General features: G+C 39.0%; 1 protein-coding gene across 1 annotated transcript; it reads right to left on the bottom strand.

Annotated features, from left to right (window-relative positions):
- Positions 1-4,642: 4,642 nt before the first annotated feature.
- LOC145106627 (uncharacterized) lies at positions 4,643-5,149 on the bottom strand. Its single transcript, XM_079043584.1, has one exon. The coding sequence runs from the start codon at positions 5,147-5,149 to the stop codon at positions 4,643-4,645; it is 507 nt and encodes a 168-aa protein (XP_078899710.1).
- Between the last annotated feature and the right edge of the window lie 6,494 nt (positions 5,150-11,643).

Here is an 11,643-nt window from a genome sequence, read left to right as displayed (position 1 = left end):
TAGTTTTTACTCACTAAATGTGCATAAGTCGCAAGTACATTTCACACATGGATCATTGATTCACTTTATGTCTAAATTAGTCAATGTTTTGTGTATAAGTTGTTGGGAAAATTAAGGTTTGTAGTGGAGATCTGGATACCGACTTGGATCGTGATATCACTTTCCGAACTGATATTTCTACCCTATGCCTGGGTTACAAGAAATTCAGCCTAGGATAATCCAAGTGGACACTTACGATTCTAGGCACAGAAATCGTAAGCCAATATGCTAGAGGATTCTGTGAAAGTGTGATGAAAAACGAGAGCTTAAGATCGTCACCCTCTTCTGAAAAGAAGTGTCGTTTATATAATAAACGATATTAGGGTTTCATTAGGTTGGGTCGTCATTAGTTGCTTTGGAAGCAAGTAATATTAATCCGGATTTAATGAGGATTTAGGGTTCCCAAAACTAACGAGTTTCGTTAGTTTTACCATAAACACCCTCAAGAAATTGAATTTTCCACTATGGTCCCATATGTAAAATTCGGAATGCCCAGCGGGACCCCAGCCAGGGGCTCTGCCCCTTTGGAAACCCCGGACCCGAAGGCACTGCCCCCGAACCCCCCTGACTAGTCGTCGAACCGGCTTCTAATTCGCTCTTATACATGTGTGCACTCCGCACAACCCCGTACATATAATATAGTACAAATTATGAAGCCTTTTAGCTCACATGTTAGTTCCAGTTACTTAAAATGACATGGTGACACTAAAATCACCAACAATCCTCCCCCATTTTAGTGTAACCCTTGAACAAACATAACCTTTATCAAACAAAACCAAACTAGTACATAATGAAAATATCGAAACGATTGAATTTCCACTTAGTATTATACATTTGCAAATACTCGAGATCAGGGTGTTCTAAGAATTGAACCCATCAACCCATTTGAATACCAGAAAGTAAAATACATACTAGTTTATTGAATTTCTAGCAAATTACAACTTGACACTATTATAAAGTCGTGTGTCCTAATCCTCTCATGATCATATCAAGGTCAAGTCCACAACCTCTTGAAATGCGGCTACACTTCACAATCACGTAGGTAACTCCTTTCCATGTATCTGCACATACATTTATCAAAGGAATTATTAAGAAGTTAAACTTCAACCTGGCTAATATGCAGATTCGAACACATACCTGGGATGAATACTTCATGTGTTCCAATCTATAAGTATGAGTTTTCCACATTGAATTCAACTCCTAACATTATATTAGGAGGGAATTAGGTGTCTCATCATTATAGAATTAAATGGACTTTAATCCCATCCCGATTACAGACTTGTGCACTAAGTCTCTTGTCAGACCTTTAGTCAAGTGATCTGCCAAATTTTGTTGCGATTTCACAAACTCAACCGAAATCACACCATTTATGATTAGTTCTCTAATCATACTATGTCTAACACCTAAGTGTCTAGACTTGCCATTATAAACCTGGCTATATGCCTTAGCCAAAGCGGCTGCACTATCACAAAGGATAGAAATAGGTGCTATCGGTTTAGACCACAAAGGAATCTCATAGACTAAATTCCTTAGCCACACTGCTTCTTTACCAGCAGCTGCTAACGCAACAAACTCAGATTCCATTGTTGAGTTTCTAATGCAAGATTGCTTCTTGGAAGCCCAAGAAATGGCACCTCCCCCAAGCAAGAATACCCAACCAGAAGTTGAGGAATGGTCCTCCATGTTGGTTATCCAACTTGCATCTGAATGACCTTCTAAAACCGAAGGACTTCCCATATAACTCAAGCCATAATCCATGGTTCCCTTGAGATATTTAAACACTCTATTCACTGCTTGCCAATGTTGAGCACTAAGATTACTAGTGTACCTGCTCAAGGTACCCACAACAAAAGCAATATCAGGTCTGGTACTTGTCATGGCATACATCAAGCTACCAATAGCCTTAGAATATTCCAATTGTGAAATAGGAACACCATTATTTGGCATTAATTTCAAACTTGGGTCCATAGGAGTACTTACAAGAGAACAGTCGGTAAAATTAAACCGTTTGAGAATTTTCTCAATATAACGACTTTGAGTCATTACCAAACCTTTTTTCATCCTTTTAATTCTTATTCCAACAATTACATTAGTCTCTCCTAAATCTTTCATATAAAACTTAGATGATAACAATTTCTTTGTTTCATCTACATGATTTTGGTCGGTACCAAAAATCAACATGTCATCTACATATAAGCAAATGATCACCCCAGCTTTAGTAGCATCATCAAATCTACTATAAACACATTTGTCACATTGGTTTGTCTTGATACCAGAGGACAAAATAACTTCATCAAATTTTTGATGCCATTGTTTAGGCACTTGTTTCAGCCTATACAAAGATTTGACAAGTTTACAAACCATATGCTCTTTACCGGGCATAAGAAAACCTTCAGGTTGTTTCATGTAAACTTCCTTGTCAAGATCACCATTTAAAAAGACTGTTTTTACATCCATTTGATGAATAACCAGATTGTGGATAATTGCCAAAGCAATCAACAATCTAATAGTAGCAATACATGCAACCGGAGCATACGTGTCAAAGTAGTCAATACCGGGTTTTTGTCTAAAACCTTGGATGACTAACCGGGCTTTTAACTTGTCAATAGTACCATTAACATTCATTTTCTTTTTGAAAATCCATTTGCAACCGAGTGGTTTAGAACCTGGAGGCAAATCAGACAACACCCATGTGTTGTTCTCAAGAATTGATGACATTTCATCATCAATTGCTTCCTTCCAAAAGGCACTATCATGAGACTCTATGGCCTCTTGATAAGTCTTAGGATCATATTCAATACTATAGCAATAAGAGTATTCAAGATTAATTTCATCTCTTGAACCTTCCACCAAATACAGTTGGAAGTCGGATCCGAAATTTTTCGCAATATTGCCTCTTTTGCTTTTACGAAGCTCTTGTGGTTCTTGCACATTACCACCATCTTGACTTTCTGAATTTTTCTCTTTAAGAGCACCAAAAGTCAGATCCTTAGGCCTTTGAATCGATGAAAACCGCATCTCATCAAAAATTGCATCTCGTGATTCGATAACAGTGTTAACCGAAACCGAATCATTAGGTTCTATTACATAAAACCTATATGACTTGGAATGTTCAGCATATCCAATGAATATGCAATCAATTCCATGTTCTCCCAAATTCTTCTTTTTGGGCTCGGTGAGTTTTACAACTACCCGACATCCCCAAACCCGAAAATAACTCAAATTTGGCTTTTTCTTGAACCAAAGTTCATATGGGACTGTTTTGTTCCTTTTATTTGGAACCCTATTTAATAAATAGTAGGCCGTTAACATGGCCTCTCCCTAGAATCATTCACTCAATCCCGAGTAAGACAACATCAAGTTTACCATTTCCTTTAAAACTCGATTTTTGCGTTCAGCAATACCATTCTGTTGGGGCATGTAAGGTGCCGTGGTCTCATGAATGATACCCACTGATTGGAAGTATATGGGATCCATATATTCACCTCCCTTATCAGTCCTGAGACATTTAACCGGAATGCCCAATTGCAATTCCACCTCGGTTTTGTATATTTTGAATTTATCTAAGGCTTCATCCTTAGAATGCAACAAATACACATAGCAAAACCAAGTGCAGTCATCAATAAAAGTGACCACATATTTTTATTTCCCAAAGAAGGAGTGGAGTGGAAATCACACAGGTCACTGTGTACAAGTTCCAAAACAGCTGAATTTCTAGTGACACTAGGAAAGGGCTGTTTTGTCACTTTTGTAAGCATGCATGTTTTACATTTATCAGATGTCATATAAAAGGCTGGAATTAATCCATCTTTTGACATCTCATGCATCCTTCTAAAGTTGACATGACCTAATCTTACATGCCAAAGCATAGATTTATCAACATTAGAAGCAGAAGATACAAATGCAGAATTCTATACAAGTAATAATTTGTCAACAATATTCAAACAAAACATTATATTATTTAAATATCCAAAGCCAACAAACATTCCACCCTTAGACAAAACAAACTTATCCGACTCAATAACTTGTTTAAAACCATCAGAATTCAAAACAAAACATCAAAAAACCTAATTGTCTTTCCATAAGTAAATTCAAGACACACGACACCTAAACCACAAATAGGAATAAAAGAATCGTCTCCCATTTTCAGCACCGACCCATCTTCAAGCGGAGTTAATGTTTCAAACATCCGTTTATCCTTGCATACATGGTTCGTTGCACCGGAGTCGATCCACCAAGCAACATCATCATCCTGCACATAGAATGATTCATGGATAAATGAAATATAATAAACATAATTCTGATTAGAATTATCAAAGTTAGTCAAAAACTGACCTCCTTTAACTTGGGCCGAAGACCCGTTCACTTTCCCATTGGCTCCACTGTTTCCAGAACCATTGTTGCCCAAATTCACACGACAATCACGCTTGCAATGCCCAACTTGATTGCACCTCCAGCAAACCCGATCCTTTCTCTTTTTGTTGGAGTTGCTTGGGGCATATTCCTGCTTACTTTTGCCATGTCCTTTGTGGTTTGGGTTCCTTGGTTTGTTTTCAACCATATGAACCGAGGGCTGTCCAGGTGCAACTTTTCCTTTGGGTTTTTAAGATTTGTCACTTTCCTTCGCACGAAGAGATTCTTCAATACGAATGTGACTAGCAAGTTGAACCAATGACAGTTCCTCATTTTGATGTTTCAAGTTATGTTTGAAGTCTTTCCAGGACGGAGGCAGTTTGTCAATGATAGTGGACACAGAAATGGATTCATCCATATTCATACGGTGCAGTTTAAACTGACCGTATATGCCAAGGAGTTCATTGTACTGCTCAGTGACAGACCTTGAATCTTCCATCTTATAATTATTAAAGTCACTGACCAGAAACTTCTTGCTAGAAGCATCCTCAGTAATGTATTTTAGTTCAAGGGTATCCCACAACTCCTTGGCACACAAGGCTTCATTATGGATATCAAATAATGCATCAGAAATACCGTTCAGAATGTGACCTTTGCAGATGTAGTCATCATTGTCCCACTTATGTCTCTTTCTTGTCTCTTTAGCTGTCTCAACAACACCTTCTGCAGGCTCTGCTGGTCTTGGAGTAGTCAGCATTGTTGGATAAGTTGTCTAAGTCCATAACTATTTCTGGTATGTACTTGACCCGACCCGGCATGGTCCATTTGGGTTGCATGGCACCATGCAATTGGATAAACTCAAATGAGAGAAATAACACTTATGGTTTATTAATATATTATAAGTTCTAATATATTAATAATATTATTTAATTGGTTTGATCAAGAATTAATTTAGAATTAATTAAGTGATCAAAAGATAACTAATTAAATATATGGGTAGATTATGTAAATCTTCCATATCTTATATAGTGGGCTAAGAGGCTCCATGGATTATCAAGTTGGGTTCCACCCATAGGATGCTCCATGGATGCTCCATGGGAGTTACAAACCCATGGGTCATGGAAATGAAGAGTCATGACACATTAGGGTTTACATGGTGTAACCCTAGATGTGTCAACACTATATAAGAAACCCATTCTCCACCAAAATCGGCGACACATAAGAAGCAAGAGGGCTAGGCCGATTTTAGAAGTGTGTATTCTCTCTAAAGTCATTCCAAAAGCATTTGGTGTTGTGTGAAGCATTTGAGGCATCACACTTGGGGTGCTAGGCTCATAAGGTTTCAAGGATCATAAGCAACAACAAGGTAAGTTATTCTATCTTTCATGCAAGTTAAAATTTGTTCCCCATGTATGCTAGATAGGAATATAACCTTGGAATTCAACTTTGCATGATAATTAGACAAACATAGATCCAAGGTTATTAGGGTTGCATGTACACTTAGGAAGTGTTAGAATGCTCAAAACCCATCAGTGGTATCAGAGCCTAGGTTTGTTTGTTGTTTTTTTTTTTGTGCAAACAGCTTGAAAAAAAATTGTTTTTTCTGTTTTCTGCTCGTATGAAAGTTTGCACATTTGTTGCTGGAAATGGACTAGAAACATTACCCTAAACTGTTTTGATGTTTTAAAGCTTGTTTTAGATGGTGTAATGTTTATGCTAATCCATTTACAATGGCAATTATTAAAATTACAAGTTTTTTTTTATGTGTAATTTTTGATTCTTGAAAGTGTTCATATTCATGTTCTTGAACTTATGAAGATTAGATGATCATAGGAATTGTTTGTAACCTTCATGGTAGTTTAATTCATGATCATAATGTGTTTTAATGGAGTCCATAACTTGTCCTCAAGTTATGGAAAACCAAAAGTCTCACTTTTATTAAAGCCATTAAAAGAACACAAGAGTTATAAAAATGAAGAGTCTTCATTTTTATTACTCAATTAATTCATAAGTTATAAGAAATGAAAAGTTTTGGAAGTTTACAAAACTTGCCCTCAAGTTTTGGAACATGTAAAGTCTTGATTAAAACTTTAGTTCCAACCCTTAGAATTTTAAAAGTTAAAATTCAACCCTTATACTTTATAATATTATAAGTTACTAATATATATATGTATAACGTCAAGTCGTCTTACCGCTAGTACGCCTCATTCACGAAGCCGGTCTATAAGGGGGGTATAAGGTTGTTGCCTATAAAATGGCAACTTAATGGGTGTCCACTCTCACCCACCGCTTCCTTGATCGGTGGAGGGTCGTTAGCCGAACGGGTAAGACAAGGACTTATAAATTCTCATTAAAAGTATGATGAATATTATAAAGTAACTAAATGCTTTTATTAAATTCCCAATCTTAGTTACTTTAGGAAAATGTGAATAAGGTGCTAATCCATGAAATTACACTTTACACTTTGTTTAAGTCGTTGGTGGAGCGTGTGTGGTTAACCGGCACACTAACTTGGACTTAACAAGGTAGGTAAAGGGTGACTTAAGGTTTACCATAGCATCGGTGGAGCGTGTGTGGTTTACCGGCACATCAATTGAGTGATAAACCTTGAGGGTACCAAGTGATTTGCATGGTTACTTCACACCTCGTTTTGTGATCCTCGGTATCCCAGTCACAAAACTTGGAGGGCACACTCGAGATTGAAACATGCCTTTGAAAAGTTCATTGAATCTCAAAAGAATCTAGGAATTTCTAAGAACCAATTAAAAACCTAATATTTATATTTCGTTTTTCATGGTGGAAATTGGTGAATCGTCATTCACTTACCTTTCAAATATGTTATAGCTTGGATTACGGCATACCTCTTCTAAGTTATAATATATTGTGATTGGATCCTAGCCTTAATATTACATTTGGGTGTTTTATTAAGGACTCTCTTAATATCTAAACTAATCTTGTTCTCTTCTTTCAGATGTCTTCAAACAATGCTGCTTCTGGCTCTAATCCTAATGGCTCCTTTACCCTTATGAACTTGTGTGGGAAAGTCACTTTTGATGGATCCAACTTCAATGAATGGATCAGAAACATCAGGATGATTACCCGCTACGAGGACAAAGAATATGTCCTTGACCAGGAGCTTAAGGAGATTGATGAGACCACTGCAACTCCCCAGGAGATCGCTGACTTCCGGGCACATGAAAAGGATGCTACAAAAGTGGCATGCATCATGTTGGCCACCATGACAGCGGAACTCCAAAAGTCCTATGAGGACTTCTACCCTTTTGAAATGCACCAATATCTGATGGAAAGATACCATCAAAGTGCACGACAAGAGAGGTATGAAATCATATGCTCTATCATAACAACCATGATGAAGGACGGGGAATCCGTCACGAGCCACATGCAGAAAATGCAAAGGTATGTGGATCGGTTGCTGAAGCTTAATGTGAACTTCCCTGAGGAGCTTGCAATAGATATCATTTTGCACTCCTTACCATCGTGCTATGATCAATTCCGCATGACATATCACATGAATAAGGAAGAGGTCACACTCAGCAAACTTCAGGGACTCCTCAAGACCGCAGAAACAGGTCTTAAGGGTAAGTCGGTTGTTAACACTCCTACTCCAAACTCCGCCCCGGTTTTGGCAATCGAGAAAGGTAGAGGGAAGAAGAGGAAGAGCTCTTCGAAGGGTACCAAGGCTAGGACCCTTGATGGCTCTTCTTCAAGTGGAACCAAGAAAGGTTTTGTCACTCCTTCTTCTGACCCTAAAGAGGCTGAATGCTTCTATTGCCATGAAAAGTCACATTGGAAGCGGAACTGCCCAAAGTACCAGCAAGATGTGAAGGATGGGAAAGTTAAACCCAACCATGCAGGTATTTACACTATCTTATCTAATAACTCACCCCATTCTAACTCTTGGGTCCTTGATACCGGTTGTGGTATTCATATCTGTTCTGATTTGCAGGGACTAAGAAGAAGTGAGAATGTGGAGCATGGAAGAATAAACTTAATCATGGGGAATAGGAAAGCTTTAGCTGTCACCAAGATTGGAGTTTATACTTTATCGCTAAGTAGTGGGTTTAGTTTAGATTTGAATAAATGTTGTTATTCGCCAGAAATGGCAAGAAATATTATTTCCTTTCATGCATTGTATAAACAAGGTTTCACCTTTTCATTTGATAATGAAGTTGGTTCGGTTAATGCTTTCTTTAATAATGTTCTTTATTTTAAAGCATTACCTTGTGATGGTGTGTATGAAACTGTATCTGTGGTTGATAACTTAGGAAATAATGTATTGTGTATTGATTCTGTTAATGATAATAACTTGGATAAAGCATCATTATGGCATTGTCGTCTTGGACATATAAGCAAGAAACGCATAGGCCAACTCCAAAAGGATGGAGTATTGGAGTCATTTGACCTAAAGTCAGATGATAGTTGCGAATCATGCTTACTTTGAAAAATGACAAAGTCACCCTTCACAGGTTCTTGTGAGAGGGGTGAAGGTTTGTTGGATCTTATACACACAGATGTGTGTGGGCCCTTCAAACATGCCACAAGGGATGCTAATCGTTATTATTTGACTTTTACTGATGATTACAGTAGATATGGATATGTCTACTTAATCAAGCATAAGTCAGAGACTTTTGAGAGGTTTAAAGAGTTTAAACAGGAAGTCGAGAATCAATTGGGTAGGAACATTAAGATGCTTCGATCCGATCGAGGTGGTGAGTATCTTAGTTCAGAGTTCCTCGACTATCTTAGGGAATGTGGTATTGTCTCACAATTGACACCTCCCAGGACACCGCAGTTGAATGGTGTAGCTGAGAGGCGTAGTCGAACCTTGTTGGATATGGTTCGTTCCATGATGAGTCGAGCTTCGCTACCAATCTCATTTTGGGGGTATGCCTTAGAGACTGCCGCCCATATCCTTAATCTAGTTCCCACAAAGAAAGTTGCCAAAACTCCTCATGAGATGTGGACTGGTAAAGTACCCAAACTAGACCACATTAAGATTTGGGGTTGCGAGGCTTTCGTGAGACGCGAGACTCATGATAAGCTCGAACCTCGAAGTGAGAGGTGTATTTTCATCGGCTACCCACAGAAATCCTTTGGTTACCTCTTCTACAGACCTAGTGAGAATGTGGTCTTTGTAGCTAGGAGGGCTTTCTTTCGAGAGAGAGAGTTCATAAGCCAAGGAGACAGTGGGAGGCAAGTTGACCTTGAAGAAATTCAAGAGTCAAGTGGTGAAGGAACTTCAAACCCTAGCACTCAACTTGAGGAGGAAACTCCTGTTGAGCCAATTGACAAGTCTGTACCTCTGAGGCGTTCCACAAGGGTTAGGAATGCACCTGAGCATTACTATGGATTCCATATTACTGCGGAAGGTGATACACTTATCAGTGATGAGACGCTGATAGGTCTGGATGAACCTAACAGTTACGCGGAAGCCATGGCAGGCCCTGAGTCAGCCAAATGGAAAGAGGCAATGGACAACGAGATACAGTCCATGTATGACAATCAAGTTTGGAACTTGGTTGAGAATGTACCAGGTCGTAAGACTGTAGGGTGCAAATGGATCTTCAAGAAGAAGACCGACATGGATGGTAATGTACACACTTATAAGGCACGACTGGTTGCAAAGGGTTTCTCACAAACTCCGGGAGTTGATTATGATGAGACCTTTTCTCCAGTGGCCAAGATTAAGTCTATTAGGGTTCTGTTAGCCATAGCTACATTTCATGACTATGAAATATGGCAAATGGATGTCAAAACCGCTTTCCTTAATGGAAAGTTGGCTGAGGATGTTTATATGAGTCAGCCAGAGGGTTTTGTCAATACAGAGTACCCCAATAGAGTGTGTAAGCTTGAGAAATCCATTTATGGGTTAAAGCAAGCACCTCGCAGATGGAATCTTTGCTTTGATGAGAAAGTCAAAGAATTTGGCTTTTCTAGGAGTGAAGATGAATCTTGTGTATATGTCAAGGCTAGTGGGAGTATAGTTAGCTTTTTGGTATTGTATGTGGATGACATACTACTCATAGGAAATGACATCCCAACTCTGCAGGAAGTTAAGTCCTGGCTTGGGAAGTGTTTCTCTATGAAGGACCTAGGAGAAGCTGCCTATATTCTAGGGATAAGGATCTTGAGAGACCGGAGTAAAAGACTAATTGGACTTAGTCAGAGTACTTACTTGGATAAGGTGTTGAAGAGATTCGGCATGCAGGACTCCAAGAAAGGAGAGTTACCCATCCAGAGTAATGCCAGATTGAGTAAGACACAAAGCCCTAGTACTGAGGCTGAGATAGCAGAAATGAGTCGAATACCTTATGCTTCGGCTGTAGGATCGATCATGTATGCTATGACGTGTACTCGACCTGATGTAGCCTTTGCTTTGAGCATGGTTAGCAGATATCAGGGGAACCCTGGCAAGGCACACTGGACTGCGGTAAAGAATATCCTCAAGTACCTACGGAGGACTAAGGATTGGGTCCTTACCCTCGGTGGGAATGAAGACTTGAGAGTTGTAGGGTATAGTGATGCTAGCTTTCAGACTGATAGGGATAATTTCCGCTCTCAGTCAGGCTGGGTCTTTACCTTAAATGGAGGATCAATTTCTTGGAAGAGTTCCAAGCAAGAGACAGTGGCTGATTCAACTTGCGAATCAGAGTATATAGCAGCTAGCGAGGCAACAAAGGAGGCGGTATGGCTGAAGAACTTCATTGGAGACCTTGGAGTTGTACCAGCTATTAAAGAGCTAATGGAAATTTTCTGTGATAGTGAAAGTGCAGTTGCCTTAGCCAAGGTACCAAGGGATCACGGGAGATCCAGACACATCGACAGAAAATACCATTTCATCAGACATCGAATAGAAGAAGGACTCCTCGTGGCAAAGAGGGTATCATCGGATGAGAATCCAGCAGATCCCCTCACGAAGGGACTGACTCGGGTTAAGCATCTCCAGCATGCTCGGAGCATAGGGCTGAAGGATGATATTAGATTTAGTAGTTAGATAACCTTGAAATTTGTAAAGTGTAATTGACATTAGATGATGAATAAAAGGTGTTTTATTTATGAGTAAAGTGTTGCTATCTCTTGTCGATCGTTTACTATATTTCTTTTGCATGTTTTGACTTCCAGAATAATTATGTTTGGTATATCATATTATTCGAACCTCCACAGTCGGTCATATGTCGGAAGTAGGTATGAATCAAGACTGTCATGATTGGTTGCAGAGGTCTAAGTTGT

This window comes from Lactuca virosa, chromosome 4 (assembly GCF_052849685.1).
Source record: "Lactuca virosa cultivar CGN04683 chromosome 4, Lactuca_virosa_CGN04683_v6, whole genome shotgun sequence".
In the NCBI taxonomy this organism is placed as follows: domain Eukaryota; kingdom Viridiplantae; phylum Streptophyta; class Magnoliopsida; order Asterales; family Asteraceae; genus Lactuca; species Lactuca virosa.
Note: the sequence above shows the minus strand (reverse complement) of the source record. Positions and strands in the feature narration are given on the sequence as shown.

Coding starts and splice junctions, on each gene's coding strand:
- LOC145106627 (XM_079043584.1), bottom strand. CDS start 5,149: ATGCTGACTACTCCAAGACCAGCAGAGCCTGCAGAAGGTGTTGTTGAG.